The sequence below is a fragment of the Grampus griseus genome (genome assembly GCF_964374135.1).
Source record: "Grampus griseus genome assembly, chromosome: 2".
Classification (NCBI taxonomy): domain Eukaryota; kingdom Metazoa; phylum Chordata; class Mammalia; order Artiodactyla; family Delphinidae; genus Grampus; species Grampus griseus.
The window spans coordinates 27,664,753-27,678,465 of record NC_139018.1 but is presented as its reverse complement, the minus strand read 5'-3'; the positions used below and the strand labels follow the sequence as shown (position 1 = coordinate 27,678,465).

The 13,713-nt window shown below is 58.0% G+C and overlaps 1 protein-coding gene across 2 annotated transcripts; it reads right to left on the bottom strand.

Annotated features, from left to right (window-relative positions):
• Window positions 1-425: 425 nt before the first annotated feature.
• On the bottom strand, window positions 426-13,157 carry PGF (placental growth factor). 2 transcript variants are annotated; one of them, XM_082648990.1, is made up of 7 exons: window positions 12,754-13,157; window positions 11,470-11,512; window positions 6,935-7,131; window positions 6,048-6,124; window positions 4,000-4,029; window positions 3,832-3,894; window positions 426-1,162 (listed from the first exon to the last, which is right to left on the bottom strand). In XM_082648990.1, the coding sequence occupies exons 1-7, from the start codon at window positions 12,826-12,828 to the stop codon at window positions 1,135-1,137; spliced, it is 513 nt and encodes a 170-aa protein (XP_082505116.1). In that variant the 5' UTR covers window positions 12,829-13,157; the 3' UTR covers window positions 426-1,134. The 2 variants fall into 2 exon arrangements, with proteins under 2 accessions (XP_082505116.1, XP_082505117.1); XM_082648991.1 differs by lacking the exon at window positions 3,832-3,894.
• Window positions 13,158-13,713: the final 556 nt, after the last annotated feature.

Genomic DNA, 13,713 nt, shown 5'->3' with positions numbered 1-13,713 from the left:
GTTCAGTCCCCCAGGGCCACAGTCTGTGGCACCTGGGAGCCCCCATTCACTCAGGGTCCAGAGGGTCGGGCACTGGGCTGGGTATAGGGTGGCCCTGGCGGGGAGAGGAAGGGGACTGTGCTCTTGAATTTGAGGGTGATCGGGGTGGCTGGGGTCAGGGCCTCCCAAGTTTGGGGCCAAGCCTCCATCCTGGGAACCCCTCATTACGGGAGGAGTGGGCCTCAGGGTCGTGCCTAAAGCACCTGGGAGAAGATGCCCCAGGGAGCTGCAGGAACAGGCTCGAGCTACCCCCGGGGAGCCCTGGAGCCCACGGTCCCTTTTACTTCTGTCCTGCTTCCATGTCCTGCTATTGCACGCTGCTCTGGCCGACACACTCCCCTGGAAAGCTGTTTCCAGACTAAAATACTTTATTCAAGAGAATCTGGCTTGGTGGTCAAACAGCCACGCGGGGGCAGCTCGCTCCATGTCCAGCCTGGGGCCACTCTTTGCCTGTGTCCCTGGGAGGGGCAGGGTGGTGACGCCTTAGCCGTAAAGAACAATGTCCCAGCACAAGCAGTGGCAAGATGTGAGGCCAGACCTAGGGGACAAGGAGTGGCCAAGGCCCCCAGGCAACCACTGTTCTCCACAGCTGAATGTTCTGATCTCCAGGGGTAGAGCTGCTGCCAGGAAGAGGGTGCAGAGCTGCTGCCTGCTCACTCTCCCAGCAGGGCCAGTGGGAGCAGGCTTCTCCACTCCCACCCCGGCCAGGAGCTCCCCCAGCAAGGGCTGCTGGTCCATGCGGAGCCCAAGGCCGGGGGGCAGGCGGTGGGTCTCCAGTCCTTCCCTCTCCAGCCCCCTGGTGACCCCCGGAGCCTCTGGGGCCTGGCCTGCCCCTCACAAAGCCACACGTCTTGCTTCTTCCCAAGCTGAAGCCACATGGGTCTGTCTTCTGTCTTTCTCTCACGTTCTGTTTAAGGCACTGAATTCCTGAGGGTCCTGTCCCTCCCTGCCCCTCCTCTTGGAGGGAGTGAGTCATTCAGCAGGGATACAATTGGCTAATAAATAGAGGGCAGGTGCCAGCAGGGAGGTAACTGAGAGTGGGACGGTAATAAATACACGAGCTGGGTGTGGGGTCTCTCTCCTCCGAGGGGCTGGTTACCTCCGGGGAACAGTATCGCCGCACCTGCCAGAGATCAGACACAGAAAGGGGGTATCAGCCCAGTGTGGAGGGTGGGGTCCCTCCTATGGGAGGGGGGACAAACCCAGAGGGGAAGCTTGGACAGGGAGCATGGGAAGCCTGGATCTCTGCTTGCACGAGGCCAAGAAGCATCTAGGAGCTACCGCTCACCAAGCACGCACCCAGGTGCCCAGCCCCGCGCTAAGCACTCTCTCGTTTACCCTTAAAAATATCCCATGAGTAAGGCACTATCATCCTTTTGCAGATGAGGAAACTGAGGCTCAGAGAGGTTAAGAAACTTGCCCAAGGTCACACAGCTAGTCAGAGACGAAGTCTACTTTGAACGCAATTTGGCTCCATGCACCAATGCCTTTGCTTACTCTGGGACAGCAGTCTTCAAACGAGGATATGGGAACCCCTAGGTGTACGTGAAGGTTTTCCAAGGTGTATGTACTGATGGTTTTAAAGAAATTCGTTTTCAGCCTTCCCATGTACTCTGCCTGAAAACTGTCTGCGTGAGAGGTCCGCTTCCCCCATCTTCTCCACCTGAGGTCTGCTTCCCACCATCTTGTTCCCAGTTGCCCTTCTCCCTTAGGAAGGAAGGAAGCATCTTGTCCATTCTAAATCCTGTTACAGTACTTTTCCCCAAGGTAAGAAGGATTCGAGGGGACACTGAATAAAATAACCATCTGAGACATTGTTGTAGGCGTTGAGAAAGGAAATATGGTGACTGACTGGGTAAGCAAGCATTTTGCAAGTGGGGTGGTTTCCAAGTCTGCTTTCAACAAAATTGAAGAACAGCTTAACCGAATTGTCAGTTAATCTGTCATGAGAAGTAATTTTTGTAGCAGATCACCTTGAGGTTTTTGGCAAACAACTTGGAAGGAGTTCAAGTGATTGAGTGACTTCCAGTCCCATTTACCTGTTTATGTGAACATGGTTTTTCAGTCTTTTCATCTATAAAAAACGATGCACAGGAATGGGATTACTATTGAATCCTGCCTCAGTCTGGCAGGAGGTAACATTCGTTACTGAGTTCATTAACTAATTGAAAAGAAGTAGCTGCATCCATCTCATTGAGGTGCATTCCCAATAAGATGGGTTGTACTTCTGCGTTTAGCATCTAGTAAAATATGATGTATTTGTGCTGTTTTGATCAGTTGCTACTGATAATAATTATTGTGATAATTCATTCCAAGAGAAAATTGAATTTCGAGTTTTCTGCTCACAGAAAATTTAAAATAATTCAAACCATTGTTGTGGCAGATAAATATGACAAGGTGATAAATAAAAGACATTTGAATATTAAAAAAAATACTACATTAGGCTGAAATTCTGTGGGGAAAGTAAAGTGGAAGGACAAGTTCAAGGAAAAAAGAAGCAATGGAAATATTCAACTATCAAAGGAGAGCGTTCATGTATTTTTTTTGTTGCTGTTGTTCAGTTTTTTTAAGAGTGGATGATGGTATTAAATTAGGATGGCTTATTCCACAGGATACATTTGGAGAGTGATATAATGGCTTTATATTAAAATATTAATATTCATGATCGGCCAGAAGTTACATCCTTTGCAACTATTTACAATTTTGATGAAAAAGTTCAATGTCAACTTAAAAGTGAACAAGGGAGCACGTGAGTTTTTGAATTTCTTTCAAGAGATTCCCGAATGAAACGTTTGAAGACTGCTGCCCTAGCAGATAGAGGACAGGCCGCTTTCCATCTGGGGCTGCCCAGCTGGGGAGCCCCGCACTGACTACACTGCCAGCTCCTCCCCCAGTCGCTGCTTGGGCCCAGGGGAGAAATTAGTGCCATGTGCCTGCAGAGGACCCACCCAGAATCCTCCCCAGCATCCCTATCTTCACAGAGTGGGGTGGAGGTCTCCGCTCGTGCAGGGTTGGGCTCATGGGGTAGGACTTGGCCAGCCCCAGTCCCATGGCATGAAATGATTTCCTGAGTCCTGTTGGTGGAAGGAGACAGGCCCTGAAGGAGAACCGTGGTGTGACTGAGTTACTGTGCATGATGAAATCCTTTATTTTTACTCTTTACTCTCACAGATTTGGGTTTTCCCTTCTCTAATCCTGCTCTCCCAACACTCAGGCTTGGACTCCAGCCTAGTCCTCCGGATGTGAAGCCAAATGGGCAGGTAACATGGAGAGGGAAAGGGAAGCGAGTGGACCCCAAGGCTCCCTGGGAGGGTGGAAGAAATATTGGTCTGGGAGCCGGTGAGGGGCTACACCTTCCCCAGGGCCACCAGGAGGTAGCCCTGGCTGAGTGTTTGGACGTTTTAGCACTAGAATGTAAGCCCTGTAAGAGCAGGAAGCTTGTTGGTTTGCCCACTGACATACCTGGCACACAGTAAGTGCTTAGTAAACGTAGACCGACTGAATGCTTGGTGGACCCCCTGACCCCTCATTCTACACACAGAGAAAAACTTGGCTCAGAGAGGTGACGTGACCTGCTCAAGGCCACACAGAAACTTAGAGCTAAGCCAGGACAAGAAGCAAGGCTTCCTGGTTCCTGTCCTGGTTCACCTGAGGCTTCCTAGGCCCTAGAATCTCTAGGTTGTGGCCCCCGACCACTGGCTTTGTCCCTCCCCGACCACTGACCCTGCTGGCAGGGTTGGGCTCCCCTCTGGCCCAGCCTCCTTGCCATCCCTGGGCCCCCCGCGCACTCACAGGTGGCAGTCTGTGTGTCTCTGCTTCTCTCTCTTCCTCTTCCCCCTGCCCTTGGGTCTCCTCCTGTAATAAGCCAAAAGCGTCAGGACAGAGTGGCTGGGGACCCCCATGCTAGGACAGGGGCTGGCAGGCCTGAGAACAGCCCGGTGCCCCAGCCAGGCTGCTTACCTTTCTGGCTTCATCTTCTCCCGCAGAGGCCTGGGAAAACAGAGAGGAGCAGGGGAGAATCAGGAAAGCAGTAAGCGGGGGCTCCCTGCCCCGCTAAGCCCCCTCGGACATCACCGGCGCTGGTCCTGTAGTTGGCACTGAAGCCACTAGGGGGTAGCATGGAGCTAGTTAGGGAGAGATGCCCAGAGGCCTTGGGGCTTCCGCTCCCACTCTAGCCTCTGGTGACCCCACCAAGAGAGGTGTGAATGCCCTCTTGGGGGTCCTCTCCACACCCTCTGCTCTCCTCTGCCTCTTGGCATCAAATCTGGGGAATGAGTCTGCTCTCTGCTGCCTTTCTCTGTTCACTTCCTTCCCTCGCATCTGCCCTTCCTTCCTGGGTGCCCTCTGGGAGTTTCCTCGCTGACAGTGAATGAGGCGCAAGGCCACCTGTCAGGTGGACATCGCGCCACCCCCCACCCTGAGGATGTGTGACGGTGCAGGCAACATCAGGGGGCCAGGGTGAAGGGTGGGATGAGGGGAGCTGATTGAACGCCCCACAGTCACCAGGCTTGTCCTGGCTCTGCCTCCGGGCGCTGTGGCTGTTGACCCAGAAGAGAGAAGAAAGGTGGCCCTGTTGCCCAGCCCTCTGGAAGGGGACAGGGCCTCAGTCTCCCCTGGGAGCCAGAGTGGGGGCATGGGGCAGCGCAGCGACAGCAAGCTTTGAGGTCAGGGAAGACTCCCTAGGCTGGCCATCTCCCTTGGGAGCCAGGGCAGGGTACCAGCGCCTCCTGGGACTGCCTGGTCGTGTCTCTGCCATCTGGGACCAGTCAGAGACACTCTTGGACCCTCAGTCTTCTCATCTGTCTGCCCCAACAGAGAGGCTGTGAGGGCAAAGGTGATGTGGAAGGTGAAAGGTCACTGTCAAGCACTGTGCCCGGGAGGGTTTGTTACTGAACTGTTGTTACATGGCCAAGCCCTGGCAAGGGGGGACAGGAGGAAACAGATTGGGGCAGGGCCTCTAACAGTGGTACAGATCCAAAAGGGGTGGCCAGAGCCCAGGACAGTAGGCAGGACCAAGCCCAGGGCAGTACCGGGGCTCCTGGAGAGTGTGGTAACGGCCACGAGAGGTAGCAAGAAAAAGGGCAAGCTTAGGGGTTAGACAGGCTGGGGTCCACTCACTAGCTGTGGCAAATCATGTAACCATAGCAAGCCTCAGTTTCTTCATCCGTAAAATGGGACGACAATGGTACCTATCTCCTAGGGTTGTTAGGCGAGCTGGGACTTGGTCTCTCTTGCTCACCACTGTATCCCAAGGAGCTGGGACAGTGCCTAGCATACAGTCGGTGCTCAATGGATGTTTATTGAATAAATGAGAAAACACAGTCAGGTGCCTAATGCGTGGCGAGGCACAGAGGAGATGCACCATAAATGGTGGTCCTCCCCCTCCTCCTGCCCCAGGATAGGGCTCAGGACCTCTTGTCTGGTGTCTCCATCCATGGCCCAGGGGTACCAGGAGAGCACCTGAGCCCATTTCTCTCTTCCCTGTGCCTGGTTGGCAGTGCCAGGCCTGCTGCTCCTGGTAACTAATGCTCAGAGTACCCTGGGCACCAGCAGCAAGATGTGCTGGTGACAGGCTCTCCCGGGTGGGGGAGCGACTTTAAAGAAAGCTCCTTCCCTCTGCCCCTTCCCTCCCACCAGGGCTTGTCCGTCTCTGCGCGCCTCAGCCAGTTGACCCCTCCCGTGGGCACCAGCCTGGCCTAGAACTAAGTCCAGTCACTTCTTCCAGGGCCGTGGCAGCTGCCTCCCAGCTTGAGGAGGGAGATGGCATGCCCTGAGCCTGGCAAGTTTGGGAGGGACCCTGGCTCCCTCCATCCCTGTGGTTTCTCAGCAGCTGTGGTCCAGCTGCTGGGGCCAGCTCCCTGGGCAAAACCGGCTGATGGGGAGACACAAGCAGCTGCCACTGGTCGCCGATTTCCCTGGTCTCCCTCAACTAGGAAGCAGGGACGGGCAGCCCCTGGCTGAAGCTGCCAGGCTCGTGGGGGCTGTCCCTGCCACACCCGAGGACCCACCTGCACTCGCAGCGCACATGCTGAGAGAACGTCAGCTCCACGTAGGAGGGCCGGTCCCCAGAGCGGATCTTCAGGAGCTGAGGGGAGAGGAAGGTTGGGTGACTGGATTGGGGGCGGCCTGGGGTTTCCAATACTCCCTCCAGCCTCCCCTTGCATGAGGACCAGGCTCCCTATTTCCCACCAGCCTTTGGACTACACACCCTCATTTCGCTTTGAGTGTGGGGCAAATAGCCCTCCCGCCTGCATGTGGAGCTGAGGGAGGCCCCTGTCCCTCCCGTCCCAGGGCCACCAGCATAGCAATAGTGTAGGAAGGGGGTCCCTGCTCTGGAGGCAGCGAGACCTATGTTCAAAGCTTGGCTCTTCCACCTACTGAGCAAGTGAAATAACATCTCTGAACCTCAGGTTCCTCATCTGTGAAATGGGAATATCACTTAGCTCCAAGGATCGAATGTTGAGGTAACATTTCTGAAGCACCTAGCATAGCGCTTGGCATTATTCAACTAGTGCTCAAAAAACCACTGTAGGTGTGAGTGTGTAAGAAAGCTCAGGGCGTGAAATGCCAAATGTCCCTGGTATAAACAGGGACATCTTGAATCCGAACAGATTTCTTTTCCAACCTCAACCAGATATCCTAGGTCCTGGGGCAGGGCTAAGCCAGAGGCTGAGAAAGCTGGTAAGGGAGGAGGTGAGGGGGCTCAAAGCTGGGGCAGGGGTTCAGGAAGGAGGGGCACTGTGGTAAGAGGATAGGCCTGGGCGTAAGTCCCAGTCCTGTGACCCTGGCCTGCCCTCCTTCCCTCCCGGGCCCCCTCGGGGGCAGGTTCTGTGGCCCTCTGAGCAGCATGTGGACAGAGGGGCAGGCCCGGACACGAGGAGGAGAGCCCGCTTACCTGCATGGTGACATTGACCGTCTCCACTGGAACACAGTGCAGGTTCTCATCGCCACAGCAGCCCGTGCAGCGCAGCAGGGAGACGCAGGACGGGCTGAACATGTGCTCAACCTCGCCGGGGTACTCAGACACGATGTCCACCAGCCTCTCCAGGGCCCGGCAGTAGCTACGGCCCCACACTTCCTGGAAGGGCACCACTGCGAGGAGGCACAGACAGCTGCGTCAGGCCAGGAGGGGCCTGCTCCTTGAAGCCTAGGCCCTGCGGGTCCTCCCAGATTCAGCCCACACCCCCTCCTCCAGGAAGCCCCCTGCCTATGTGAGCTCCCCCGGCTCTGAACTCCTGATGTGATCCCTCTGGGATGACAGCTGGACCTCCAACCCGTCTGCCGGATGGAAATCCCAGTGGAACGGAATTTCTCAGTGTCTTGAGCTCTCAGCTCTATTCTCAAGTCAGGGGCCGCATCTGCCTCGGTGCCTTGAAGCTTCGAGGAGCGTGCTCTGGCAGCTCCCCAGGCCCTCTGGATCTTTCTTAGCCCTGACCTGGTGCTTCCTCAGTCTTGGGGAATTGGCAGAAAACAGTCAGTTCTGCAAGACTGGCTTGCAGAGTCCCACAGGGAGGGTTAGCCTTCCCCTTAGTCCTTGTTTCCTCCCCACACTGGGCCAGCTCCTCTGCCTGGTGGCCAAGACTGCAGTCAGCAACATGCCCCATTCCCGTGCTCCATTTCGGTCAGGCCACCCTCGTGAGAGCTCGGGGCCACATCATCCTAATTCCCACTTGAGGTCCATGCTCCTTGCCCCCTTCTCGTTTCTAACCAAATAAAGCCCACTTCCCACTTCCCCAGGCCCGCCTCCCTTCCTCCTCTCCGAAGCCTTCTCCTACTTGTCCAGCGTGAACAGATGTTCCTTTTTTGAGCATAACTCAGCCCCAAGGGCTTGCCTTATCTCCGTCACTGGTGGCTCTTATCTTTTTTACAAGCAAGTTGAGGCTCCTTGAAGACACGGACCCAAGCACCCAGTAAACACAGGCTAAGTAATTACTGATTGATTAGATGAGAATTCACTGAAGGTTATCAGGGACATCCCTGACCCCCACGATGTCCTGGTGGTCTTGACCAGGAACTTCTGCGGGCTGATCTGGAGTCTCTCAAAAGACGTTGCTCCTTCAGGGGAGGGCCTGGGGCCTGGTCCCAAACAGAGGCTCACAGGAAGTGAGTAGCCAGAGCCAGGAGACCTGGCTTCTAGTCCTGGCCCTACACTGGCTGTGTGACCTTGGGGCAGTCACTTCACCTTTCTGGGTATATCAGTTTCCTCAGCTGAGGAAAAAGAAGAAGGTTGGGAATAGATGGTTGCTAAGGGCTCTCCCAGATCTGACAGGCAGTCTGTGATTCTGTGCACACAACCCAGCCCAGCTGTGAGACCGTGAGCAGAGACACATCTCCAGTCCTGGGTCATCCTGCTCTGTACCTGGTGGTCATCCTCAGCTGGTGGGGGAGGACAGGGAAGCTGGGCCACCTGGGGACGCTGCAGCCTCTGCCCTAGGGCAATGGCCTCTCCTAGCAGCCCCTCACTACCTTCCATGTCCCTTCCTAGGAGGCAGAAGGGGCTGAAGTCCATTCTACTGAGCCTACGAGGACGTGAGTCTCAGGGTAATCTCAGAGGAAAAATAAACTTCAGCCCTAGCAGAGGCCCTCGGGAAAGGCTGCAAGCCGGTGGAAAATACCCAAGAGGCAGTGTGTCCACGTGGAGCTGGCTGAAGCGGCCACAGAGCAATAAACTGTGCTTATCTGAGCGTCTGCTGCTCCATTCTGCCCTGTCTGCTTAGGGGGCACTAGGGCTGGGCCCAGGGATGGGAGGGAGACCAGAGACCTCCCTGATCCTGCCTCTCCAGGCCACTGGGTCACTCTCCCTGGACCCAAGTGGGAAACAAGGCCCTCTCCTCCAGGTCGTTCCAAAGCCCCAGGGAAGCCAGCCTTTGCAGGGAGAGGTCAGAGGAGCACCTCCCTATTGTAACTCTATGAGTGCGTGTTTAGTCTAAAACCTTCATAAGCACTACACAACTCTGAACATTTAATCTCTGCCTCGGAAAACATAAATAACAGCAGAGGGATAGCCAGCTGCCAAAGTGCCACAGAAGGTTCAGGGTCCTGCCCCGGGACCAGCCATCAGGGAGGGGGAGAGCAGCAGAGAAGGGGCACCCCGTCCCCCTACCATCCTGCAAGCAAACTCCACCCAGCTGGGCCATGGGGCCACCGCCAGGTTAAGCAGAGCCGCAGGGCCTAGGAGGCAGAAGGGATTTCCTTTCCCCTCATCCACCATGCAGACTGCGGCAACAGGACCCAGGCTCCGGGGCCCTGAAGCCCACCGCTTTCTGGGCCTCATGGCCGGATGGTGTTGGGAGAGGGCTGAGAAGGAGGTGGGCTGGGCCTGGTTTACCTGGCAGACACCAGGAAAGGGGGCAGCTCATTCCTGGGGCTGCTGTCTGGGTGTGTGGGAGAAACAGAGGGGGCTGGGCGAGGGGCTGGCTGAGGGAGTGCTGTGACTGCTCCCAGCTGTGGGCTGAGCCCCTCGGCAAAGAGCTCTGCTCAGCTGCTCCTGAGGGCAGCCCCAGACCTGCTCAGAGGCCGGGGTGCGGGGAGAGGAACAGGAGGCTGTGGCCGAGGCAGGCGCCTGGCTGCTCCCGGGGCCAAAAAGTGGGCTCTCGGCTCTCTTGCCAGCCCCTGGGTGAGCCTCCCGTCTGGCTCCAGCTGCCTACCACCCAGGACAGAGGAGACCCCAGATGGGAAGTGTTTCATCCTGAGAGCAAGCTCCTGGGGGGGGGGCACTGGGAGGGTGGGGGGACCGGGCTGGGCAGAGCCACTGGCCACCAGCCCGAGCCCAGCAGGTATCCTCTTGGTGGTCACCGGTGGGGCACACACCCAGCCTGCGGCAGGGGACACCCTGCTCAATGCCTGCTCAGCTGTGAGCCGTGGGGAGGCTCGGTGCCACGCGCTCCAGCTCTGTCACATGCACTGAAGAGTGTCCAAGGCTTTAGGTGACCCCAAGGGCCTCTGTGAGCCTCAGAGCCTTCATCTATAAAACGTGGAGAATACGAGTGCCTTCCTAGTTCACAGCTTGTGGCACAGAGTTATAGTAAATGCCTGATAATATTACCATGAGTAGTAATAGTAAAAAATCAACGTCTGCGGCTGCAAAGCACAGACCATTCTGTCTCTTGTCTGGTGTTAGGAGGGGATGGCATTTTCAGGATTTTGATAACTGGGGTCCAGAGCTCTTTCCCTGGTCATGATACAGGCTCCCTAATTGATCAGGATGACAGGTGAGCTGTCCTAATGGATCGACACTTCCCGGGTCCCTCCTCACTCGGGTCCCTGGGAGAAATATACTCCTGTGTCTCCTCCATGGAGTCAGAGAATCCTACAATCTGAGAAAAAGAACCTTAGATATCATGTAGTTTAATGCTCCCATTTTATAGATGATGAAACTGAGGCTCAGACTTCCTTGATAGCTGTTATCTGAAATATACTAAAAGCATCAAAAAGGCCATGGGGTGGAGGTAGGTGATGGGTCTCTCTCCAAATCCCAGAGAGCATAATATTGTGCCAATCCCAGAGGGCAAGCAGGGGGAGGGAGAGGATATCAATGAAATCAACGTCTGCTACCACCCCCACCTTCTCAGTGCCCAAGGGGCCTGGGACTCAGCCGTCAGAGCATGGTCAGGCCCAGGAGAGGCTGGCTACAGGCAGTAGAGGGAGGGTGTTCCCAGCTCACAGAGGTCACCACGCGTGTGCATGTGCATGTCCTTACATGCTCCCTTTCTTCCGTGGAAAGTGGTGTGTGGCCTGGCTGCACGTCTTGGAGAGGCAGGGAGGGAGGGGCAAGGCAGGGGGCCTGGCATGGGCCTCCTGCCTTCTGCACGTATGTCTCTTTGGCAAATTGTCTCACCCTTTGAAGATTCCCTCTTGATACAACCCTGGGTGGGGAGTGCCGGGGCCAGGGAAGGCACAACTCATTCTTTCTGTTTGTAATCAATGGAAAGGCCTCATCAGGTCCCTGAAGCTCCTCCAGGGCTGGCTACTGGGAAGGTCCTCTTGCCTCTCCCTGGTCCTCTTGACTGCTGGACCACTGCATCCAGCTCACAGACCCCCAGCCTGGCCCTTGGCACTCATTGCCTGCACTGCCCTCCAAGACCCCATCTGCCCCCCTTACATCATGCTGGGAAGGGGCTCTGATGAACCCCAACCTGACGAATCCTGGGTAAACGGGCCCCAGCCCTGCTCTCTGTGCGCCGGGTGACCCTGGCCCAGGAAGACACCTCTCTAGGCCTCTGGGTCACAATGGGGGGATCTCTCAGGCCCTGCCAACTCTGTCGGCCAGGGCGTCAGCCAGTTTGCAGACTCTCCCCAGCTCAGTATCAGCCTGCACCCACCCTTCCCAACCCTTCCCATCCTCTGCAGAGGCCCAGGAGGTGAGGACTTGGCGAGCTGTGCACCAGCCCCTCCAGCCCCGCCCCCGCCCCCTGGGCCCAGGCAGCTTACCTTCCACCTCTGATGAGCCGTTCGCAGCAGACAAGGCCCACTGCTGTGGACAGAAAGGTGCAGAGATGAGGGGGACCACCTTGGGCCTCTGCGCTCTGGGGCCCAGTGTGTCGGTAAGATCATAGAGGCCCCTCTGACTCTGAGCTCCTTCCCACCCGCTGCACACACTCTGCCCTGTCTCACGGCTGGCTCCTTCCAGGTTCAACGAGAAAAACTCAAGGGACCCTGGGTGGGTCCCGTGGATCCCACCCCGTCTCTGGCCTCAGTTTCCTCATTTAGAAAGGGTGGGAGGCTGGAAGCTTTTGGAGACCCTTTGCCTGCTCTGTCCCAAAGATCTGGCGATCCTTTGGGGTCTCCCTTCTACCCAGCCCCCAGGCAGCCCTGCTGGGCCCTGTGCAGCTCGCCTTGGCTGGGTGCCAGAGCCCAGGGGGAGGCGATCAGCTGGTGAGAGCCGAGGCGCTGGAGCGGGTGGCGCCAGGAGCCGGTGCTGCCGGTAAAGTGACACCTCTGACCAGCCCTGCAGCAGGCAAGCGGGCGGCGGGTGGTGGGTGGTATGGCCCTTCCGCCCTGTGGAACTGCCCAGCCCACCCACTTCTGGGCTGGGGCTCGGGACTCCCAGGGCAGTGGGACAGCGCAGTGGGAAGGGAGCTCATTGGCTTTGTCAGGATTTCGCTGCCCAAGCTGGCTCACAGCCAGACAAACCCAGCTCCTGGGAAAAGGGCCCTGCTCACTTCCCCAGGCCCTGCACTCAGGACCTCCAGCTGCCCATCCGGGAGAGAGGGCACAGCAGTGGGACCCTTGTCTTGCCCCCAGCCCACCCAGGAGCCCTGGGCTCAGCCTGGAGCCTTGGTGGGGGCAGGGCCCAGCCTCCCCACCAGTAGTCTTTTCAGCCGGCTTTCCCTCCACCAGACCAGGTCAGAGGTCCTGGGGGCGCCTGCCTGGTCACAGGGCCTCGACCCTGACCACAAGGCCAGGGACCCGCCTGGGATTAGTGGAGAGATGCTTTTAGCAAAGCCACCAGGGCTCCAGGGGCCAGACAGGAAACCTCCCTCCCTTCCCTGTGGCTTCCCTGCCCCCGCCAAGACAGACCCCGGAGCTGAGGTCTGGGACAGCCCAGCCTGCGGACTCCTCCCAGACGACGTGGTCCAGCCTGGCTCGTGGGAAGTGTGTGGACATCCTTGGAGGTGCTGCTCCCGGGAGTGGGTCTGTGAGTTCAGAGCCCCCTGTTCCCAGTGCTGGGGGTGGGAAGATTAGGGAAGCCAGGCTGGGGCGTGGGGGTCTTACCTGGGGGGGCACAGCAGGCAGGGCCAGCCCAGCCAGGAGCTGCAGGAAGCAAGTGAACAGCCTCATGGCAGGCATCTTCTCAGACGTACCAAGCCAGGGGGCTCCAAGGGAAAACCACCATGCTCGTACCCCGGGGGAGCCCCTGGCACAGGAGGACAGGAGCTGAATGGGGGGCTGGGTGCCCCCCCTCACTGCTGCCCCGAGGTCCCTGTCGGTGGCCCGAGCATCCTCTAGAAGCCCTGGGGATTCTGGAGCCCGCAGGTAAGGCTGCGGCTGGGGCACCTGGTGCGGAGGGCCCGGCAGGGCCGGTCGGTGTGGGGCAGGCGGGTCCCTGAGGAGGGTCCGTCGGGCGCCCGGCGCGACCCCAGGTCCTCTCGTGGCTGGCGAGTGAAGATGCAGCTTCTTCCTCAGACAGCAGCTCCCTTCTGGGACTGAAGCTTGTCGGCCGCTGGGTTTCAGGGCCCGCGAGTGGGGGCGGGGCTGCAGGCCCGCCCCGCCCACCGCCGACGAGGCTCCAGACCCGAGTCCTAGGGAGCGGCCGGGCGCCGAGCGGGGCCAGAGGCCGGGCGGGCGGCGCGGACCTGAGCGAGCTCGGGCGGCAGTGCGTGGAAGGGGCCCTCCAGACGCGGGCTTCACCGCCCGGCGGAGCCCAGCCCGCAGCTTCTCCCGGGACGCTCGGAGCCTGCTGCCCGGGGCGCCGGCTGAGCCAGGCAGCGCCCAGTGCTGGCCCAGGAGAGGGGCCCCCAGCTTGGCTCCGGCTCTTCCAGGCCGGCCACCTTGGGCGGGGGCAGCAAGGTGTGGAGCCCAACGCCTGCGAACAAGGCTCCTGACATTAGGCCTCTGCAGAGATGCAGCTCCAGACCCCCAGGAAGGCAGTGATTTGCTCTGGTACGTCACAGTGCCACCTTATGCCATCCCCATAATCCTCAAGGGTGAAAGAATTATCAACCCTATGCTATA